Below are 24,356 nucleotides of genomic sequence, written 5' to 3' on the forward strand. Positions count from 1 at the left end.
AACTGCTAGCAAGCAAGACCAAGAAATGAAGTCTCATGACATATGTGGACTTGTACTAAAGGTAACTGGGTTATCTGTGCAAGAAATCTTAGCTTTGGTACCATAACCAATTTTTTAAGCAGGAGAAATTACAACACCAGCCTAAGAGCCTGAATTTTTGTTCATTTCTCTTTCTCAAGAGCCCCCATGAAAAATTCTACTGTGTGAGGCAAAAAGGATGGTCAGTCTAATACCCAAAGAGCTGCACTTGTGCAAATTCTAACTTTATTTTTATCCCCATCACTATCAAAATGACACACTTGACTAGACGTGCTCAACAACTACTCTCTTTTTCCCAGGCTGAAAACCACTCACCTCAGACTCCAACTCAGTGAGATTTCCCACTATGTCTCTGCAATCAGACACCAAGTCATCAAGATGGTCCTGAAGGCATTCCAGTTCCTACAAAACCAGACATTTTAGTGTGTGATCCAAAAATTGAAGCTGAAAATGTGGGCCTGAAATATTGTAACACATGTGAAACTGTCCCCTCCTAGTGAAGTCCTAAGTCTCATTTAACCCCAACTCTTCTACTGGCATACCCAGAACGTAGTAGTGATTTAGAATGTTGGTCAAGGATGTTACTGCTTGTTTTCAAAAGCTGTATGATATGCTTTCCAGAATATCACATTTAGTTCTCCCTTTGCCTAACCTTAACAGTTTGTTAACGCAAACTACAACCTATGAGGGGCACTTCAAAAAGACAATGGTGCATGCTCTATTGTCGGTGTACCGTCTGCTGTTGAATGGCTCCTTCCCTGACATTCTTCCCTACCAGAAAACACCAATTTACTTGGAAGTTTTTGTTGAAACTTTGTTAAGTAGCAGCAGATGTTAGTTCAGTTCTATATAAACACAGGAAGCATGTCAGTATTTGCCAGATGGAAATGGGATAAAGTTTATGTAGGAAATGTCAAGCCTATAATAAGAGTGTTACAAGTAAGAGTCAGGGTGGGGTTGCTTCATTAAAGTCCTTTGTGTTAACTATCCCTTTTCCTCTTCTCATTCCACTACACATTTGACCTACAGAAGCCATGACGTGGGTGCAAAGCTTCTTCATATCACCTCCACCTTTAGTGTAGATGTTTTAAACTGCTTTCATTTTTAATATATTCTCAGCTAACAAAGATGACCCTTTATCCCCTTCCCACCCTTCCAGCTACATGATTAACAGTGTTACTGTGTGCAGTACCTGTCCTGTCTCTGTTTTTTCACTGCACCACTTCCCTAAGTCAATCATGCACTTGTCCTGGAGGGCTGGGTCAAGCTTCACATCCATGGCACGCTGATGGAGGATTCTCTGGACCTCTGCTCTGCACTCTCGTGACAGCTGCAAAGAGGGGAAAGAGCCTTTAGCATACAGAGTCTTCAAATCCACACAATACAACAATACGCTGTCAGATAAGGTACTGAGAATGACCACGAGTGCCATCAGCAATCCCAAAAAAGCACAGAAGCATTGTAATGCTCAACACAGGCCTGCTGGATCCGCCAGAAGCGATTCAGGCTCCAGAAGAATAACTTAGTTTTGGATGGTGGGTCCTTTCATTCCACCAAAAAAAGTTTTGTATCCTTAAACCTTCACTTTGCTTTAGAAATAAGATGTCAAAGCAGGTCCCTAGATCATCTGCTGCAGTGCCCCCTTGGTTCAAAGGCACAGACTGTTTCTGCGGAAGTAAGAACAGTTCATGTCCTCAATATCAAAAGGGAAGCCCAGAACAAGACAAGATAGACCAGCTATAATTTCTTCTCAGCAATCCCTACTGAAGCACATCAGAGCAAGCATTTGCAAGACTGTGGAAGAAACCAGTTGTATAAAATCAAGAGATACTGATATTGTGCTTGTCAGACCTAAATGCACTGGTGGAAGCTGAAAACCTCATACATTTAAAACTGCAAACCACTGCAAGTCACCTAACAGTTTGTGCAACAGCACTGGGTGAGTTTGTTTTCAAAGGCTAAATTTCAAAATGATAGCTGCTCCCTTAGTCTTTTTTCCACAAGAAAAAAAAACAACAAACATTCAAAAGACTTTTCTTCTCTAATAGATAATTTGCAGGGTGGCTATTGTTTTCTTTGGTCATCACAAACGTAAAATCAAATTAAAATAGTCTCAACTTGGCAGACTAAGAAACTGCATTAAAAAAAATATTCCTTAAAGAAGATGCTTTCAATCAATACTTGACCTCTGCCACAAAAGACATTTTTAATCAAGCTGCAGAAATTGATCTGTAAGCCAGGAAATTGTATAAACCCACCAGCTCCTAGGGGCTGGGCACACTACAGTGCCAGAAGAAATGGAACCAGGTACCCAGCTGCTTTCAGGGGAGTGCCTTGATAAAGGCACGAGAGGGCAGCAAACTTGTAAAGAGTAGCTCTGAACCAAACAAATGTGATGATGGTGGATCTCCAGACTGAAGGGCAGCAAGTCAAATCCCTACTGTCTTCTTCAAAGCCAGCATAAGCACATTCACCCACACAGTATTCTCCAAAGAACTAAGAAGATGCTTTGTATCAATAGAAAGAATCTAATGCGGTATAATCTGAAGTTGTACTCCAAAATTTAATTAGAAACAGCCTAGGGAAAGCTGGGCTTGGAACTCCTCTTTGCATAAAACCAATTTTGCTGCTATGCTAGCTATCCGCAAGGAATCACATTCCTCTGGAAAGACAGGGGAGAGGACTTGCAGTGTGTCTAAACAGACATACACCAGCTGTTGTCAACACTGTTTCCCCTGCAGGCAACTGTCACATCCTAATGTTGGCTATTTTGCCTTACCAGAATAGACAACTTCAAGAAAACACACTTCGGGAATTGGACATCTGAAGCAGTGCAAGTAGGACCTACAGGTAAATGTTTTTAAGTAGCTTTTATGAGTTCTTGCAGTTTTAACACAGTGTGTCCAACTTCCAAACATATGTGCAGCTCTTCTATCGAAGAAGTGGAGTACTTACCCTCCTTCCCTGTTCCTCTGTGCGGTATGCATGCCTGTACAAGCAGGAGAAAACAGCCCCCGGAGGTATCAGCTCACTAGTCTCATTCCAGCCATGGGTATGGCAGAGACGGGAGGCATCTCCCTGACACTTGCGGTAAAGAACTGTATCCAATCTGCAATGAAAAGTTATCACTAGCACTTTATTCAAACCTTTAACGGTTTTCATATTCCTTAATGCTTTTGAGGCAGAAAAATCCACTCAAGTTTCATACACCGCTACATCATTCAGCAGCAGTGTCTACCCAACTGCCCAGAGAAGCTGTAGCTGCTGCATCCCTGGCAGTGTTCAAGGCCAGGCTGGACGGGGCTTGAAGCAACCTGCTCTAGTGGAAGGCATCCTGCCTGTGGCAGGGGGTTGGAACCAAATGAACTTTAAGGTCCCTTCCAACCAAAACCAGTTCAGGATTCCAACTGAACCAACAGGTGGCAAAATGCCTGTCACTGCATTTGGAGTCAACACCCTAATCTTGCAAAAAAAATCTGGAAGATCTTTAATTACAGATTAAATCTTCTAGAATATTCTTCTGCAGCTTGCCAGCCAAATGCTGATATATGAGCAAAGAAATCACCTATGGGATGTCCTAAAGTAGCAGCAAGGCAAGTATGTATCATGTTTTCATTGTGTAAATACTTGTGTGTGCTTTGTACTGCTGCCATTTTAAAAAGCCAGTTTCATAAAAATCTGAGATAAATTATTGTCTGCTCTGGATTTGGGCTCACTGAAGACTCAGCATCCCTTGCTTTTGCATACAAGAAAACTGCAAGTGCAGACCTTCTAAGATGATGTCTGACTACATTAAAGCTAGGTGAGATATTGCCAAATTTCCAAAACAGATACTTTGGATTTCTGCAACACTTTAGAAAGCAAACATCAACTGGTATCAGCAGACACAGTTATACAAATAACAATAAAAACAGTAACAAAACAATTCCTACTCCATGCATCAGCTCTAGGTGCACAATTAATAAAAAGGCTTTTATAAGCCAGTTGTAGGGAACAGTGGTTGAAGAAGAAAGATGAGCTAATGCTGCCCTGCCTGCAATATGAATTACAATTATCTTTCCTTTCAGAAAAACACAAACACCCAATCTTCCTTCTTCCAATCACTTAAGTTTGGCTCAAGCAATGAATTATGCTGGAAACATGGTACAGGCAGGAAAACTAGCAGTGAAGGGAAACAGGAAGAGGAGGAAAGTTTGCTTACCTATGGAGACAGTTATCGAGATGAGTAAATAAACAGCCACAAAGCCCTAAGCTCTCTGTTCTGTAAAGCCCCAAGTATTTCAAAAGCAGAAGGTTTACAGAGCATGTCAGCTCTTAACTACTGGCAGTGCTGCCTTGCAGATACAACTGTGAGTCAGATTTTCTTAGTGTTTGACTTGAATACCCTATGCAGTAACTGAAGCCCATGACTTCCTGCTTTACACTCCTTGTGGTCACCAAGAACAGTTATTCCACTTCTTGTAGTAACCTCATTTCATGTACCTTACTTCCTCACCTCTCAGTCTTCAGAAGAAAAGCCAAACGCTTACTCTTTCCTCACCAGTTATGTTTTATCAAACTTATACCCTCGTCTTAACCCACAGAGACACAAGGAGGTCTGTATATATCTAAAACTGCAATTTTTTTTTAGAAAGTTTGAAAAGCAGTGCTCTAAAGGGAAATATGTCTGCTCTACAACCTATAATCACACCTAGAGCATTTGAAAAAAAGGCAGAAATGGAAGCAAGGAGCTTTTCACACAGTGACTTTTTATTATACATAGTAGCTTGGTTTTCTTAAGTCCCATATTGTAGCACTCAGAGCAGATAAAACTGATAAAACACATGATAAGAGCAAATTCTTTTAGTTAAGGATGCAGTGGATGTCAGAGCTCAAACGTGACACTTTTTAGGGTTGCATCATTTCCAAGTGAGTATCTGATTTAAGTGGCCTTCACACTTTCTAAACATCTTTTGCTTCTACTCTAGACAGGCATTAATGCCCTACAGACCTGGCATCCTTGAAAGTCTTCTTTTGAACAAGCATAGGCTGTATGGTTTTCCATGGAACTACTAATGCATACAAACACTACAAGTATCAAGCGAAATTAAATCTTTTTTTTTTACAGTACTCACTTCCAGTCACGAGATATGAAATACTGGAGCTCCAGGAGCCTATGCTCACAGTCCTCTACCATCTTCTCAGTATACAAGTGCTCCATGAGGCAAGATAGGATCCTGCAAACACAAGAAAGCAGTTAGGCAACAGACTGTTATAATCAAACTGAGCTTCCCTGTAACACTTGGTGTTGCCAAATCAGCCTTTCCAATGAGCCATAGATAAGATGCAGAAACACCATGAAGATCTTTCTCTTCCTTCAAAAAGATTACATCTAAAACAATTGTACACCACATTTGTACCCTCTTAAATTCCATTGGCTTAATTATCTCAGCAAGTCTGATGTATCACAGTGTTGTAAGGAATATCTCATATGAAGTCTGGCTGAGGAGACAGCAGGTATCAGACCTAAAGATAAAGGAGACAACTGACTCTGCAGTATGGGTTTGCTTAATTGGCCTTTCAAGGCTTGTTACTTCTCTTTGTGATATTGCTCAAGACAGAGCTCGGTTCGCACCTCCAACCCTGTACAACTTGCTAGTTTGGAGTCTATCAGTTCTGGAAAAGTTTTAGTATGTATACTGGTGAGCCACACAACCTCCATGTCTGCCCAAGAGAAACCAAAATCTGTTGTAACAGAAAGCCACCTACATTGGGTCTCCAGATCGTATGTGCTTGCAGGCAGTCTGGATCACTGACTCACAGGCTTCGTTCAGTGCTCGGTCAATGCGATAATCTGCGCCAGGGTCGGTTTCTTGAATCAGTGTTTGAAGCTGGAAGAAGCAAATTGCGGACAAGAAAACAAATTACCAAAATTATCAGAACAAGAGTTCCTCCAACCTCACACCACGGCAATACTATGCCAATAACAACACTACCAGGTATGGCCTCTGCTTGACAACTGCTTATTTGAAGTGCTTGTGCTGCTAACTCGATTGCCAGACACGGGAGTCCAGCACTGCTGAACCCTAATTACCATTATAAAGTAGCTCAGGAACACTGCATGAGACCAGTTGCATGCTGAAGGTCAACTATAAACCTGGACCATCTACACACTGATTTATAAAACAGACCTGGTAAAATCTGAATACTGTATTTTTGATCCATCTTATGCTTTGGTGGCAACTCCATCCCATAAGGCTGATGGTACCAAACTTTGTCGTATTTTAAATGGAAACTATCTACAACTGAAACCCAAATCAATTTTTAAAGACCAGCTGTCTAACTACAAATAAACCTTAAAACAGTTTTTTTAATTGCCTGGAGAGATCACAAAAGTTTTATTGAAATACTGGATAAAAGGTCCCGTTCTGCTGCCACAGGAAGTAGCATTTAGCCAGGGATGCTTGCTCAAGCTTTTGGAAACAAGGTCAACCACAATTTGGTCTACAGTACACCATTATTTGTTTATTTATATATATATATATATATATATATACACATACATATGTGTATATATATATATACACATAAATTAAGAGCAGGACTTCAGGTTTTACCTACTTAAGAGAAGTGAAAGATGAAAACAAAAACTTTTCAAAGATTTGCAGAGCAGGTTACCAACTTGAAGCTGTGACATCCCAGCAGCACTCCCTTTGTGACTTCCAAATCCTTTCAGCTGTGCAGGTAAACACAGTGTGAACAGTTTCATCAAGGCTTTTCTAGTTGCAAAACAGTTATTCTGATTGAAGCTTCAGAAAAATAACTGTCTCTTACTATAAGGAAACCTAATTTAGCATCCACAGCACTAAGTTTCAAAATCCCTGGCATCCAAACATGGGTTTGGGAGATACCTACTAGGAGAGGGGAAGGGAATTCACATAAATCTCAATCTATAGTTTTCTGGTGCGTAAATCGACCCCATTTCATCTGCCACCAAGCTGTGAATTCCCAAAGAATGACACAGGGTAGGCTGGTACCATCACTCGACAGGAAAACATTTGTAGCTGGCAAATTTGGAGGAAAAAAAAACCAAAACCCCACAAACACCCAAAAAAAAAAAAAAAAAAACCCACCAAAAACCAAACCAAGAAAAACAGAAAGAGCTTGCTTACAAGGCAACTGTACTCCAGCATCAAATGGTCTACACTGTTAACATCTTGACACACTTGATTTCTGTTCCTTCCAACCCAAACCAGTCTGGGATCCTATTAAGTGGTATGTCCTTTACACACTTCTTAAGAGCATTGGGAGAAGGAGAAGAATCCATCTGTTCTGCTGGTGTACACACAAAGCCTGCATACAATAGAGGCCAATACTCTGCACGTAAAGTGACGGCATCTGGTGTCAGATGTTTACATATAAAAAGGGATCAAGTACCATTAAGGGAATTGCTCCCTCAAGAACCAATGGATGAATAAAACCTCAAACCTGACGCTTTCTTACACACACAGCTTAAATAAACTGATCGGAGCACTATGTAGGCAGGATTCTTCCAAAGATCTCAACTGGTATTTTTGTTTCTACCAAGTGGAAGTGGCCAAAGCACACCAGGTACATCAGCTTGGAAACACCAGATCACCTCCCAGTTCTCCTTGTCCTGTTTTGGGCATGATTCCCAGTCCTGATTCTCAACCATGTGCAAGATGTGCAGCAGCAACTCAACTGCCCTGTCTGCTGGAGCAAGGATAAAACTTAGCACCAGCGTTGAAAGTGAAGGCTTTATAGGATTTTCCCCACTCCCACAACAAACACTTGCAAGTTGAAAAGCAGCTGGATAAACTTTATAATCCTCTGAACTTTTATTCTGATATGCAGATAAATTAACTATCAATTTATCAGCTGCATTAGAAATGGAATGCAGAAATACCTGCACTTTTAGTAGTTTTACATGCTTAAGGGACTGAAGATAAAAGAAAAACACAGATGAGACCTGAGCAACATAATAACCACATATTTCAAAAAGTTTGCCAGCAGCTCTAGTATAAAGTATTACTTGCACTAAGCAACTCCATAGGTGCCAGACACTGCCAGTGCAGCTGTAGACCTTTTTAAGGGCTGATGCTCACAAAGTCCAGGGACTTGCATATCTGTTGCTGGATGACCTACAGCACTACACAGGACCTCCGTCTTCAAAGAACAGCATAGCGATGATAGTTGCAGAAGACCATTTAATGACTGGAACGTATCCAAGTTGTATATGCCTCCCCAAAGCAAAGAGCAGCTTGTTTTACACAGGAAACCATGCTCCAGAAGTAGTACCTCCTTCTGTTCATATTTTTTCCTTAATAAAATGAACGCCCCCCATAGAAGTACATCCATACTACAAATAATATGGGCCCTATCCTATGACCAGGAAGCTCATTCTAACACAATAAATCAAAACAGAACAAACCCAGCAACAGCTGAGGCAGCCATTACTTTTAAATACAAAAATGCAAACAATACATGATTTAGTATCTCAGAAGCTGTAGGCAGCTATACAACGGCACCATGCCAGTCCTCAGGAACCCAGAACACTAGAATGTTTAGCCTATTCTTGCAATCATCTATTTCCTCTTTCCCATGAAAATACTGACAAACTAACTGTATTTTATAAAATCAACACCTAATCTGCTATGTTTTGCAGAGAGAATAGAACAAAGGTGATTTAATTAGGGGACTCATGGACAATCCCTGCTATTGTATCAACTTATTGGACAAAAATAAAGCAGCAGCCTAGATATAAGAGAACAAATAAAATAAACCCCATAGATTTCTACAGACATGCTTTTCCTCCTGAAGTGTGAATCTCATTTGTCTTTTAGGGTCCCCTGCCTTGACTTTTGACTTGTTCTAAACACACACTTCAAGATTAGGAAGCTGTTCCTAAAATGAACTGATCTTCTGACAATTTGCAATTAATCAAGCTGTGAAGCAGCAAGTTCAATTTTGTATTTAAATAGAAACAAGTATCCAGCCTTTCACATGAACACTGCACAGCATAAGTCATGCACTATAGCTCACTGCAGAAATGACTCAAACTGCACCAATCTGAGCCCTGCAGCTGTACCAGCACACCTGGTATTTATGCAGAAATAAGCTCCACCACAAAAGCACCCTGTGCCTTACAAAAATTTAACAGATATTTATCTTTGATTACATACACAAACCGGCAATGTTTCAGGCTCAGGCTTTAAGCACCACTGTCACTGAAAATGGACTACAGTGGTTCTGTGTATTGCAGGAGGTGAAGAGCGTACATCTCCCCGCATTCCTACAAGGGCACTAACACTCTCTAGCCATTTTTGGCACTGATGTCACTTTTCCAGGCTACGGGCCATTAAAAGCAGGTATTAAGTAAAAAAAAAAAAAAAAAAAACAAAAAAAAAAACATTAAAAATCACTAATGGTTCTGAACAAACACTAAATAATTGTTTTCAATTTAAAGAGACTACAAACAGGATGCACCTGAGCTAAAATGGATGTTGAAAAAAACAACACAACTATCTCATTTTAAAAAGGTATTTTTGAGAAAAACATTTCCTCCGGTGGCTGCAATGATGACAATATGCAGCAGTACATTGCACCTACATGCCCGAAAGTCCCATTCCATCGTTTAAGCTTAACAAAATAGCAAAAATAAAATTGAACAGAAAGATGCTTTGATAAGATTTAGTGCACTTCCAAGGACAGGGCATAAGGGGAAAAGGTAAGGAGATGGAATGTTTTAAAACTTACTAAAAAAGCAAGTTTTGATACATCTTGCACCAAAGAGAGAATTCCATGACTTAAGGGCTGTGGGAGAAGAACTACTGGAGAACCAGTACAAAATCCAGAACAAAACAATTCAAAACATATTTTCTGAGGGTGAACCCACCCACCCCCCCTTACTAATGTTGTTGCTAGATACCAAGTTACACTTCATACCACAACAGTTATTCAACTGCCTCCAACATGCACTGGTACCCAGCAGAACCAGGCTGCCTTTACCATAGCAAGACAAAACGTTAACAGGCAAATCTGCTTCTACCAACTGAGCAATCTAGAAAGGAAGCAACAGAAAAGCTAGAGTCCTCAGTACGGGAAAGACTTGGACCTGTTGAAGAAGGTCCAGAGGAGGGACACAAAAATTACCAGAGGGCTGGAGCACCTCTCCAATGAGGAAAGGCTGAGAGAGTTGGAGTTGTTCAGCCTGGAGAAGACTCCAGGGAGACCCTATTGTGGCCTTACAGTTCTTAAAAGGTGCCTAAGAAGATGACGAGAGACTTTTTTAGCAGGGCCTGTTGTGACAGGATGAAGGGTGATGATTTTAAATTAAAAGAGGGAGATTCAGGCTGGATGTGAGGAAGAAATTTTGTACACTGAGAGTGGTAGAACACTGGCCCAAGTTGCCCAGAGAAGTGGTAGATGCCCCATCCCTGGAGACATTCAAGGGCAGGCTGGATGTGGTTCTGGGAGACCTGATCCAGTTGGAAGATGTCCCTGCTCATTGCAGGGGATTGGACTAGATGAGCTCTGAAGATCCCTCCCAACCCCAACCATTCTAGGATTCCAAGATCTTACCGCCTGCTGGCAACTCAGGCCGACATTTCCCTTTTCACCCCGCACTACTTTCATCAGGCAATGCAGGGTGCGCCCCTTCCGGTGCAGACCGGAGCAGTGGTGCTCGATCTCCCCTCGACAGCTTAGGATGATTTCTGGGCTCAGTGAGAAGTCTTCCATCAGCATGCGTCGGTAGTCCAACATTTCCCCCTGGCACTCACTGCTCACTTGCCGACCTGAAGCAAGAGAACACACCATGATTCAGTATTAAGGCTTAGCAGAGGCCTCCTTGACCAATGGTATCACCACGCTGGAGGAAAAGGAATGATGTCCACACTCTGGATAACACCAGAATGCAACAAATGTGCTAAATCAGATGCACTGGGAATTAAACCAGTTGTTAGTGTAGCATCCATCATTTAACTAAAATATACCCAGTCTATGGATTCAATACATGGTTTTTGTAAAGGATTCCTGAAAGATTAGAAGAATCTCATTTTGGATTTCATGTTACAGGAGTTGCTTCTGAAGCTGCAGGTCAGCTTTTCCCTGTGTGCTCAAAGGACTCACTCTTCAAGTGGAAGTTACCTTTGGTAACTTACCAGTTTGGCATGTAACTGGGCAAGGGGTTTGTCTGGACAGCAGGTTGGAACATTTTCTCTGAGGACAGTTTTCTAAAGCAACAGCACATACTTTCTCAAGAAGCCAAGAACCAGAATAGAATATGTTACCAAGAGTATAAATGGAGTTATCTACCCCACTGTTTGCACAGAAATCTAGCTTTAATAAATGCTTAGACCTGCTATAAGCTTTCCTACTGTCTCCATGCAGACAATTTGGTTCTTCTTTTAATCAGAACAGGTTGGTTTTTCTTCTGTGCCTTTTTTGGCTTTTTCCTAGCCCCTATCATAGGTTATTCATAAGTGTACAATGCCCAATGCCAGAGGTCCTACATCCCAACATGGGCTCCCAGGCATTAAAATACAGACACATGGAGGTGTGTGGAATAACAAGTGCTCCTCCCAGGCTATGCTTCTACATAAGCCACATGCTGGACAACCCACTCCACTGTAGAAGTAGAAATGCATAACTGAAGTAGAAATTTATAACTGAACAGCAGTTTTCTCCATGTAATTCAGGAACACACTTGTCTTACTGCAGGGAGAAGGGAAAAAACCCACCCACAACTCTTCCACAAACAGGACACATCATTTCCACACCAATAAGAAGCAATGAGTTATTCAAACTCAAAACGTACAGATTGCTTATGGCGCTGCAGCCTTTCTTTCCCGTGCCAGAGGCACTGCAGCATGCAGCCCTGCTGTTTCATTGGAACTGCTCAGTTGCACATCAAGGGGGAAAAAACAACTCTGCAGTGCAGATTAGAGGCACGTCATTTTACATCTTGTGGTAATTTCAGAGAACCTTTAGCATAGGTCCTGCTGCATAGGGCCTTCTAATGCCTTTGGGACAGCCACTATTGTTATGACATCTCCAACTTTCAGTAACTTACATGAACAAAAATATTCTCACACTTACCTTCCTTCTATACAGGAAAAAATATGGTTAGAGAAAGTAAGGCATTTACCCAAACTGCTGAAGTGCAAGGAGATAACATTACTTACAAGAGGCAGAGGACTGAGTACCCCTGGCTTCCCAGGAGTGATGATAAAAAAGGTTGTCTATTCCGTGTTTTATCCCAGTAGCATATTTAATGCCTACTACATAAAGGAGGAAAAAAGCTCCTTGAATTCATGGTGAATAGAAGGATTTGCAATTACACACCCAAGTGGAATTTGCTATTTTGCATTTTAAACTTCTTGTCTACACAACAGCACTCAGCATCAGAGATTTACTCAGCTATTCTAATCTTCACAACAGCAGTGATTAAAGCCTCATGATGAAGAAACTTGTCACTGACCCAAAGTTTAGGTTGCTTGGAGGAGACTGTAATTGAATGTCAAAGCTGAAGGCCCAGGAGAAACTTTTAAAATCCAGGTCCCAGCAAGTTGCACCTCTCTTGACTGAATTCTATTTACCTCTGTGCACTGCAGACTCCAAACACATCAACAGGTAGGAAAGTCTGGCTTCCCGAGACCGGGGCAGGTTCTCCACGTTACAGCGGTACTTCTTCAGATCACTTTTACAGGACTTTGCCAGCGAGTAACTGACTTTGTAGTCTTGGGCAATCAGTTTCTGGCGGGTTGTCAGCGCATCACGACACTGCAGTAGACAAATTGAGATGGCTGGATGAGATTCCACGTAGTGGCAGAGAGTCAGAGATCTACTGCTACATTTTCAAGTTGCTTTAAAATTCAGACACTTAAGCTGGACTGCAGCTAAATTTCATTTGCCTCATAGAGACAATGCACACTGAGGTCAAGAGATCAACGGTTTTAAAGGCAGCAGCTCTCTGCAGAGCTCTTCTTGAAACTGCACATTCATCCAGCAACCTGGGAGAGCCATGAGCGCGACCCATTCTCAGGAACTACCATCAGCTGCTGATGCTCATGCCAGCTGTGGTCTGTGCTCACCCTGTGTCCTTAAGAAACAACTTTTTCCAGTCACATTTACAAACTAGCATGTTCTTTGGATTTGTTCTGCAATGTGCCCAAGAGATGACAGTAGATAAAACAGACTAACCATGGGATTTTCTAGGAATTTTCCACAAATGGCGAGGCTCACAAGGATGCACTGTGGCCAAACCCAAGACCAGCAACTGCAAGAACAACCCTTTAAATTTCATCCCAAAAGGGGCCTGATACACTTAGTAGCTTTTGGTTTACATTACACAAAAATTAAACCTGAGGGTGGCAGATAATTCAGAATACCTCAAGCAAATTTGTCCCTTCAAGGCCTATTTGAAAGGAAGGAAAATTGTGTCTGCGTAGGGTGGGAGGGCAGGGAGCAATTACAGCACAAGGATCAGACAAGCCCTACAGAGCCCTCTGCAACTCCTTACATCAAGTTTTATGACTTTTCTCCCCCTTCTTCCCATACCTACTCCAGGATCTGGAAAGCCCTACCCCAAAAATATTCCCATCTCCTCCTTCATGCTCCCATTTCTGTGCCACGACTGAGCTTTTAGGACTAGAGGGACTTAAAGCTACTGACAGAGGGAGATACAGGCTCAAAGATACCTCATCCCCCACAGCTGAGGAAGATTGTATACGCCAGGGATTACACAAAGCAATACACCCACCAGGCAGCTATTGTTGGCTATATGTGTCTGCAGCAGCCAACACCATCAGCAAGAAGGGACTTTTTACTGGGTAACAGCTTCTACAAAACTCGTGACTCTGCAGATGGTCCAACATTGGCAGCTACGAGAGTGAGAACCAGATATTGTGTTCCTCCTGCTCTGCAAACTCCACCTCTGCCACAGCTTCCTCTCAACATCGTTCATTCCTATCTTAGATGCTCATGGAAAAGACCCCTCAAAAGCCATGTACAACCATAACCAGGTTAAGGAAAAAAGAACAGTCCATTTCAGTAATATGCTTGTGTAACACGAGGCTTTGTTTCAAGCTCTCAGGGATTACTCTCAGTTTTGAATTTGTTAATTGGAACCAAGCTTTCAGATAGCTAAAGCATTTAAAGAAAAGGAAATCAACCTGAGGCCTCCAGGCCTCCACATTAGGCTCCTTCAGGAGAGCTTTTCTGAGGACAGATTTACAGATATCCATATTGATATCCCTTCAGACAGATTACATAATTTCACATAATCCCAAACACCAAGATGCTGGTTCCAAAATCACCGACAGCATTGCTGCCTTCCTAGAACACCTGCACCAATACAAACTCTTTTTGGGACTGGCTTTCCTGAACAACTTTTTTTTTTATTGTCAAAAAACGCATTTCCAGGGAAAACACCAGCAACTGAATTGTGCATCTTTCCTACAGAATTTGCTGCTTCATAGTTATTCATAGCTGGGGGGGGTGTGGAATAAAAAAAAGTGAACCTCACACAGCTTCCTGTGCTGAGGAACTTGGGCATTTTGTTTCTAATCTTTATGTTATGACAGCATTTATCCAAGGTTTACCCCAGCATGATGTGACTTGTACTTTAAACACTCAATTACAGTGCTACTACTTGAGCTCCACATCTACCTTTGCAAATCACCCACCCAAAAGCTCTATTTAAATCCTTAACTTTAAAGGCTGTAACTTGAGTACAGTTAACTCAAGCCAGCAGCACATAGCTGAAAACATAAACACACCAAAGTCAAAGCATCTGTTAAAGCAGTCATCCAACCACATAGATGATGGATTTTCCTCAATACTAGAAAAGAATAATGTAGCCCAGACTGGTGAATGGTTCAAAGATTTCTGTATTACTGTTGTCTCACCAAGACAGATACCCACCTTTTCACTCATTGATTCTTCAAACTTGTGATTAAAGAGGCACTTGTAGACTCTACCTTCCCCAGCCTGAGTCTGTGAAACAGAACAGTAACATTTACCATTAAAGACAAGACTTGTAATACATAACAAGCAAGTTAAACTACACCCAAGAGATTTTTTTAAAACTAAAAATGTTACAGTTAACGTTTCAAATGGCAGTGATAGCTTCTATACTGTAAATTATTTTTTTTAATTTTACTTTATTTAAAAAAAAAGAAAATTGGGTTATATTCATCACCTTTTTAGTACGAAGATGCTCAGCTGATACGAGCTAATTCATACTGAACAATGCAGCTTTCCAGCTCCAAGCATAAGGAATGCTGCAAGCAGTAAGACCAGGCTTAACCTTTTGGAACAGCTTATCATGCAGAAGGGAGCAGTCATTTTTGCTGCTTCCTCCTCCCTCTTCAAGTCCTTCCACTCCCTGTCACCCCAGCTCTGATGCCGATTAAATCATTTATGCCAATTCAGTTCAGTTACCCACTGGAAATAACAATTATTTGTTGGGTGAGTGAATTTAATACCATATTTATTGTAAAGTGACAGCTACAGGGTGTCTGCTTTCAGTATTACACCTTGCTCAGGCCCCACTCTACCATTCCTTTCCTCCTTCCAGTGGAGTTTTGTGGGATTTTTAATGTATTACTGCAGAACGGAATGTAAAAGGAAAATACTCACATTTTCACAAAATCGCTCTCTATCATCTCGACATGCAAAGTAGAGATGTCGGTCCAAATGGAAGTCATCCGAAGAGAGTTCAGCTACGCGAAGAATTGCCTTCTTACACTGATCCGACACCTGAATTCGAGGATCAGTCTCCTCTGCCTCTTTCACTAGGCCTTTTTCCAGGCATGCCACCACCTCTCCTTGTGAGTGGGCATCCTATATGAGCAGAACAAGACAATATCTGTTATCAAGCACATACACAATCCAGTGGACTGTGATGATGGATAAACACCACATAAATTAAGCAACAAACAGTCTGTCTACACAGAGGCTTCTAGAAGTTCAGCCTAACTGCATTTACATTCAGAGGAGACAACAGTTAATATCTGTACTATCTACACATGTTATACATCAGCCTACTGATGGTCACCATGAAATCCCCCCTCCAGTGCTCTGGATTTGTCTTAATGTGATTATCGCTGCTTAGCCATGCTGCTCAGAGCAGTTTACTGAAATGGTCAGGCTATCCTGAACATGACACAGCTCTCTGCACCATGGCAACAGCATCACATTAGGAACATATGTGAGGGAGACAAAAATCATAGCTCCTCCATGCTGAGAAAAGCCTTCAGTTTGGGTGGTGATAATTGAGTGATGCTAAGAAGGTCACAAATGAGCACTGACCAGCGTACGCTTCTCAGGGCTAATTCTTCTATTAAGAGCATTAAAAAAATTCAAAGCATTCAAGAGTAGATGAAGACTCAGAGAAGGTGGTTCTGGTACACCACATTCACTGTCCTGCGAGCCTGAAGACAAGTCTGGACTACAAGCAGTGACTGCCGACATACACAGAGAGCCTGTGCTTTGTATGGAAGCCCAGAAAAGACAAGGCAAAGCTGATCAAAACTCTGCTTAGCTTCCTACATCCTTTTTACATGTTCAGAAAGGGAACCATACCCCCTCTATACCTCTCTAGAAGGTCTGATTCCTCTAATAAACAAGAACTCTTCTGGAACAGATTTCTCAAGGCTTCCGAAAGTTTTTCCTGTGAAAACAACCTTAATTTATGCTGCTCTGCTGCGAGAAGTTGTTGCTGCTAAAATTATATCAGACTACCTGGAGGCATACAGGAGGCATGCTTATTGGCATCACCTGAATCCCTTAACCTGGTATTCACAGTAATCACATAGGCAGCTCACTCTGCCAAGTAGATTCATCCATTGCTGTTGCAGTCTCCATAAAACATGACCGTGACTATTCAAAGCCACTCAACTCTTCGGAATCTTTCTGTTCCAACATGTCTCCTCAGGCAGGCAGCTTTTGTTTCCTGTTTCTACTCTGCTATACTTGGACCACAAGCAGAATTGGATGATTACAGCATCGAAAACACAACCCGAAAGTATAATTTGTTTTAAAGGGCTAAAAGTAGTTTTCACCCTTTAAAAAAAAAAGCAAACCCACGCACCCCAAAGCTCCTAAATAAGGGAATTGTCTTTGAGTGGGAATTGGCCAACTCCACATGCTAGCCAGACATCAGCATCTCTGAAGAAATATCATTATGTATCAACAGTCCATTTAGGATTCAAACCAAAGGGAATCAGAGGTTTGCAGTATGATCACCACACTACTTAAAACTGCGATTTATCCGTAACCATGCCAAACACAAATGCTGCTCTGCAAACCCTTGTGGTCTGTCACAGGCAGTAGTTGGAGCTGAGGACCTGGCAAGTGTACATGACTGAAAACAACCCTTTTTAAGCTACTCTGGTAGGCTTTGACTCCAGCCTAGTGAAGTTGCAGCTGGGAGGCAGGGCAGACCATGATTACCCTCACTCCCCAGCAGCCTCTCCTTGCATACCAGCAAGAAAAGCAAAAGGTCGGCTTTTCCTGCTAGGAAAACCAGAAGTTTACTGGTTTCTTGCAGCGTGGGTCTCAAATCCTGGTCAGTCATACTATATATTAAAGGAAACTTACTTCTAAGCATGTAATCAAAGCAGATTTCCATATGCTGGATGCTGAATGTCTACTACTGCATTCCAGGGACCCACCATGAAATGGCCAATTTATTGCCTTACTCTGCAAATACAATTTTTACATTTGGGTAGGTCACCTGCAGCACTGGCTACTCTGCTGCCCTGTGTTGTTGCAATTTTCAAACACGTCAGACTTAACAGAAATACAAACACCCACACATCAACACTGCTGGCTCCTGTCCTACCCTTTCCTCCCACCTCCAAGCAGTGACACGTTTTCTTGCCACGCTGCTAGTGTTCCTGTGCTCACCTGACACTGTTTAAGAAATTTACTGACTGAATCTGGGTTTGTTTTCCTACAGATCAGGTCCCTGAAGGCTACTGATAACTAGCTAAGCTATCTTAAGGAGGTCTTAGCTTTTCATTTCTTCACAAGTGCATGAAGGCAGCTATGCTACTGGCCAAATAGATTCTAGACGGGACTTTACAACTGGTGGTTTAGAGAAATTATCTTTTCAGGCTTTAATTATAGGCTAGCACCAACTGAATTTAAGAATGTACAGTCATAGAATCCCAGACTGGTTTGGGTTGGAAGGGATCTTAAAACTCATCCAGTTCCAACCCCCTGCCACGGGCAGGGACACCTTCCACTAGACCAGGTTGCTCCAAGCCCCATCCAACCTGGCCTTGAACACTGCCAGGGATGGGGCAGCCACAGCTTCTCTGGGCAACCTGTGCCAGCGCCTCAGCACCCTCACAGGGAAGAACTTCTTCCTAAGATCTCACCCCAATCTCCTTCCTTGTCAATTTAAAGCCATGCCCCTTGTTCAGGACCTGAGGCCTCTTGTCAAAAGCCCCTCTCCAGTTTCTTGTAGCTGCTTTAGGTACTGGAGCTGCTCCAAGGTCTCCCTGCAGCCTTCTCTTCTCCAGACTGAACAAGCCCAGCTCTCTCAGTTCGTCCTCAACCAGAGCTGCTCCAGCCCTCACAGCATCTCCATGGCCTCCTCTGGACTTGTTCCAAGAGCTCCACGTCCCTCTTGTGTTGCTGCCCCAGAGCTGGACATAGGACTGCGGGGGGGGGGTCCTCCCCAGAGAGGAGCAGAGGGGGAGAATCCCCTCCCTCAACCACCATCCCACAGATCTGTCAGGGTTCCATTTGGCACTCTATCTGGCTAACCTGGACACCAGAGTTGTGGGTATGGCTCTTTGACTAGTAAATTTCCAGTAGTTCAGCTCACAAGATATTGCTGTAAGGCTGCACTTAAGGAAACGGACTGAGCTGAATGTTAACATTTCTTCCCATTTAGACTCATTTCCCCCTGTGTTTAGTAATTCCATGAAACTAGGGAAAGAGTGAGAGCAACTGTACTCAAAGCACTTCAGTGTGGAAATTAAAAAAACAATGGTTTCCTAATGTGTTTTTTTTTTAGGAATCTGAAAAATACTATTATCTCATAAAGTAGAACAGCAGATGTTCAATTGCCTTCATTAAGGCAAATGATCTGCTCCAGTTTGGACATCATGGCTAAACCTAGTACCTGAATAAGTACACACTATTCGTCAGTCTGATACTATCCTAGGCATTGCTGGCACTAGGAAAGCAGCTCATTCTGATATGCAGCCTGAGAAAAAAAGCTCCATCACAATTACTCATTTCAAATTAGATTCCTTTGCATGAAGGCAAAGCAAGCTTTAAATATCAGGGCACCAAATTTGCTATAAAGCACAAGTGCCAACCAGAAAGGTGACTGAAACTATTAAACAGTTCTCCATTAACTTGAAACCCACAGCAACTCCACAACACAGGCATGTTACAAAACTTAATGCTTTTAAATGACACAACTGCAGCCTTTCTTTTATATTCAGCAAAATGAGGTCTACAGCCAGATGAAGACTCCTAAGCTGATTTTTATTGCTTTTAGAGACCAGAAAGCTTTAAAGAGCAGAAAGCCAACAAGAAAAGAAAGCACAGAAAACACCAAATCATAAGCAACAAATCCAGCAGGAACATAACTTAATTAGCAAGTAGAAAGCAAGCTAAAACAAAAAAAAAAGTATAGAAAAGGAAAACTGTTAGCTAGAAGAAGGGCTTCAAGAGGCAGCACAATTCCAGAATACCTACTGAAGTGCTTTTATATTGAAAAACGCCAGTTTATCCCAGTCACTATGATGAAGCTATCATACTGCAATCTACTAGCCACCTGGTGTGGCTGGAGTTAGTGGTCTAGCAGTGCTTATTTCTATCTAAAAAAGGCAAGAGATTAATTTCTTCCCCCATCTTCCTCCTCAAGTGTCCAGGTCCTAGTTATTAAATTCACAGTTACATTCAGTTACACAAAAGGGTAATGACTGCTTCTCTACAGGCAAATCTCAGAAGCTATAGTATGGAAATAAAGCCTGAACCACCATCTGATGGGAGTAAATTAGATTTCTCCAAAGCAGAAAAGAGAGAGAACAGAACACCAACAAAAGAAATACTTGCATAGCCATTTATAGCCGTTTCCATAGCAGTATAAAATACTTCAATTGCTCCACGTGCCACGGATGACAGCATAACAAAAGACATCATACGACAGGCTGCAACGCTTTCATGCACCAAGGCAATATATTCTGGTTTGGGCATGAAGAAAGTGAGAAATATGCATACACTGCATTAAACCCCATAAAAGCTTGGTTAGTGGCTTGCTTTGCTATCCCACAGAACTCTGTGACCCATAGGTTGCATTCGTTTCCTCTCCCAGACACCCTGTGCTGTGGCCACCTCCGCCATCCTCCCCCTTCAGTCATCTTAACTTCTGCAGCCAATCCAGTGAGTTACACACAATGAGGCAGACCAGCCTGCTGGCTCTCGTTTCACCTCTGCTATGTGAGATTTGGCTTATGCTCACAAAATCTACTCCAATGTACCCTTCAGTAAGTATTTAAATTTACTTAATTTGGTCATGCCACAGGTAATACGCAGACCTGACACTCAGAAGTCCCACATCACACTTTTGATTCTGTACTGACTGTTAAAAGCCAGTTCTCATTTCATGAGGTCCTTCAGCCCAGTATTAAAAGAGATACTTTATGGAGAAAGCAAGTTACTCAGCTGTTACTACTCTGAACTTGTACTGCCTGCAAGTTCCTCTCACTTCTAAGGCTGCTTTTATTCCTGAAAACAAGTCCTTATTCTGGTGCTTTCTGTTGGTCAACTAAGTCTTCTAGAGTACACTGTTACCTCAATTAACACACTAGGGATGTAAAGCTGCTTCCAACAGCAAATATGTCAACCGAGTAAAATTCAACCAAAAAAATGTATTTTTGTTAAATATTTCACTAATGCCTGATTTAAGAGACTAGTTCATAAAAGCCTAAGAGCTATAATCTAAAAAGCCCTGTTAAAAAGTTGATAGGTTGATTTTAAGTTTAGCCCTAAACCTAAAAACTTACTGTAGAAGCAGCCACTCATTCTTGCAGCACTGCATAACTGCTGCCTGCATTAGCTAAACTGAAGTAGGCAGGGAAAGCGAGTGCCTTGAAAATGACCACCACATTTACTCACCAAAATGTTTTTTGCATCAACCTCTGTTTAAGTCTCATATGGCAAAAGAACACTCATTTAGTAAAACCAGTGCAGTATTAGTAAGTCTGCACTACTAAAACATGACAGTAGGTACTACGTGCCCTTCAGCAATTTTCAGGTGGGCAGGGAAAAGGGCAAGCAAACAGATGAAAGCTTTTGACCAAGTGTACTGACTGCAGCCTGTGAAAGTAGAAAGGATTACAGCATAGGCCACACCACCTTGATAACCCTTCTGAGTCAGACCCAACCAGACTGTGAAATAAGCCTAGCAACATATCTATAAGCCTGCTTATGTCTATTGTTTGGATCCATGGTATCGAGACATGCCTGACAGAGTGTGAGCAAAGAGACAACTACCTACCAGATCACCTGTACTGCAGTAAGGAAAGACAAATCAGAGTCATCTCTGAATAGCAGTCCCTCATAGAGGAACAAATGCAGAGTTATTAAAAAGAAACTATGCAGAATCAGGCCATCACTCTTTTCAGACAGATGAGATATGCCTTCTATCATCTCAGCTCCAAGTTAGACAATAACACTACTGCAGAGTCCCTGCATAAGTTGCCTTAAGTGAATGACTTATACAAGCCTACTGACAATCTACATGTTCTCTGGATACCTTTTCTCCTGGTCGAATGCTGCCACATTTCAGGAGATTGATGTCGGCCTTGCAGTCATCCATAAAGCCACAGATCAACCGATAATCACTGAAGATAATGGCTGTCATTTTGGTGATGTACTGATGGCACTGATACTCAGTGATGTTGCCTCTGTGATCCACCAAACAGGACACCAAGAAGCCTTTGCCAACAGGCTCATCTGCACACTCCTTGATCTGTTATTAAAAAAAAAAGAGAATAAAAATACAGTAGCTGCAACTCCTGAATATAACCTGTTACCAAAAAAAAAAAAAAAAAAAAAAAAGGAAACATCCTCAAAGAAACTTCCACCTGTAGCTTCAAAATCAGCTAGCAAAGAAACCCTCAAGGCGTTAGTTTTGTTTTCAGTAAGTTCAGAAATGTGAAATACCTCATGGGTGCCAGTGTCTGAGAAAGCAAACACAGTACCCTTGAGGATTATAAACCCTATTCCTCAATAATCATCTTCCATAATAATCACTTGGAGCCCCTGCAATCAAGTGGACTTGTAGGAAAAATGCTAGTCTGACAAACCTTTATTTAGAAAGCTGAGCATTATTACAACATCACTAAATCATACTTGGACCCCCGTTAGCCACCTGACCCTGCAGAGTACATTCTGGGTAGAAGCGAGACTGATTCAAAAGTCAACACAATTATTTATTGAACTGTTTATAACTTTCCCAAGGAAGTGGGAAGCATAGTTACTTATCAGTTAGGGACGCTCTTGTGAGAGGAATCTTGTGGGAGGAGCAGTGCAATGCCTTCCTCCACGGAGAACTGAGATTACACACACTCTTTTTAACCCTGGGAAGCTCATGTTAAAATACTTGCCCAGTTCTGGTGTGCCCTGCTCAGGAGCATGCTGAAAGCTGCAGCTGTAATGATGCAGAAAGCACACCCGGCAGCCAGACACTAAAGTTCAGTGGTGAGTTTTTCCAGCTACAGATACATGGATTGACTTGATTACATCAGGCTTGTTCCTGTACAAATACTGAAGGGCTCATCTGTCTAAAGGAAGATCCACAGCAATCAATAATCCAGGTGGGTTCAGGTACCGAGCAAGGGAAGTGCTAAGGGAACAAGGAGTGAACCATTTTATCAGTTCTCTAATGCCAAGTTGGAATCTTTATACTGGAAAGCTTTAAAAACTAGAGAGCCATCTCTAGAAAGACCTATTTTAATTCAAACAAAAATTAACTCAGAGCATCCTGTGGCAGATTCATTCAGGCCTGACTAGATGAATTAAACAGATCTCTCTGTCCCAGATTATCATGTAATCACAGACTGGTTTGGGTTGGAAGGAATCTTTAAAGCTCATCTAGTTCCAACCCCCTGCCATAGGCAGGGACACCTACCACCAGATCAGGTTGCTCCAATCTCTGTCCAGCCTGGCCTTTATGAGGCCATTACTTTCTACATAACAAATAAAACACCCAGCATTTTAAACACCATTATTTGAAAGCCCTGGAGGCTGGTAGAACATTTTGTATTTAACCTATATAACTACTAGGAAAACACATTTCCTACAGTCAACATAGTTGTTCTAGATAAGGCATAAAACACATTTCGAAGTGAAAACACATGCGAGTTATTCAGGGTGAAAGGGAGAGAGCTGAGCAAGCTCTCTCCAAGAAAGCTGCATCTTGGGTTTGGCCCTACTTCAGCTCAAGCATCATGAGCCAAACCAGCACAACAGCAACATGCTGGTTTTGGAAGAGCCTGGCTTTGGAAACAGCCTCGGAGCTCCATGGCCTGAGCCAGTGAACTGTGTAAAAAACCCAAGTGATCACATTATTGCCTAGCCACTTCTGAAGCAACCACCATTATCTGGTAGCCAACTATAATTCTAGATTAAAACTACGGCCAGAACTTCAAAAAATCACCAGAGTTGAAGAAAAAAGGCTGAAATTTAAATCTGTATTTTGCTGAGCAAATTAAAGGTGCACTTTTCAGAACATACCCAGTTGGGGCAGTCACCAATTCCCAACTGACTTTTACTAGAAATTACTCTTCTAGTTGTGTTTTGTTCTTAATACAAAACAGTACTTAAAAATCAGAGCTTAGTCAGCCTGCAAGAAAATGCCTACCTGTTAGTGGGAATTAAAGAATAATATTAATAGGCTAATACTGTATGTTAGCAGTATATGCCCAGTATGTATCTTAAAAGATTATTGTAGAAATACCTTTAAAAAACTGGTGGGATGTTTTATGCACCTGCCTCAGTATAAACATTAGAAGACCAAACACATGAGATTATTATGCCTTACCCAACTTTTTTTAACTAAAAGCCGCTCACCAAACGGCAAAATATCAGCAGTTCATGTCATCATTCAGCGTGATTTTAAGAGAAACACTGACGGTTAATATACAGCTAAAATTCTACGTACTTCTCCCACTGTTTCTAGACATCACGTCCCAGATTTAGAGGGCATCGTTTACAGCAGTGCCAGTCTGTCACTGTACAAGGGTGGTAATTAAACAGACTGTTAAAAGAGCATTTTCAAGAAT

The 24,356-nt window shown here is 41.8% G+C and overlaps 1 protein-coding gene across 1 annotated transcript in view; it reads right to left on the bottom strand.

Moving 5' to 3' along the window:
* Positions 1-24,356, bottom strand: part of GLG1 (golgi glycoprotein 1) — an 88,601-nt gene that overhangs the window by 16,068 nt on the left and 48,177 nt on the right. Inside the window, exons 4-13 of the mRNA XM_061375837.1 lie at positions 21,827-22,042; positions 15,682-15,885; positions 14,965-15,036; positions 12,639-12,822; positions 10,621-10,835; positions 5,788-5,909; positions 5,154-5,255; positions 2,995-3,148; positions 1,232-1,369; positions 355-441 (exon numbers count right to left, since the gene is read on the bottom strand). Of these exons, the coding sequence (XP_061231821.1) occupies positions 355-441; positions 1,232-1,369; positions 2,995-3,148; positions 5,154-5,255; positions 5,788-5,909; positions 10,621-10,835; positions 12,639-12,822; positions 14,965-15,036; positions 15,682-15,885; positions 21,827-22,042 (1,494 nt within the window). The remainder of the gene's footprint in view (positions 1-354; positions 442-1,231; positions 1,370-2,994; positions 3,149-5,153; positions 5,256-5,787; positions 5,910-10,620; positions 10,836-12,638; positions 12,823-14,964; positions 15,037-15,681; positions 15,886-21,826; positions 22,043-24,356) is intronic.

The sequence above is a fragment of the Neopsephotus bourkii genome, unplaced genomic scaffold (assembly GCF_033783945.1).
Source record: "Neopsephotus bourkii isolate Nb327-2 ecotype Australia unplaced genomic scaffold, CSIRO-AGI_Nbou_v1 NB_1678, whole genome shotgun sequence".
Lineage (NCBI taxonomy): Eukaryota > Metazoa > Chordata > Aves > Psittaciformes > Psittacidae > Neopsephotus > Neopsephotus bourkii.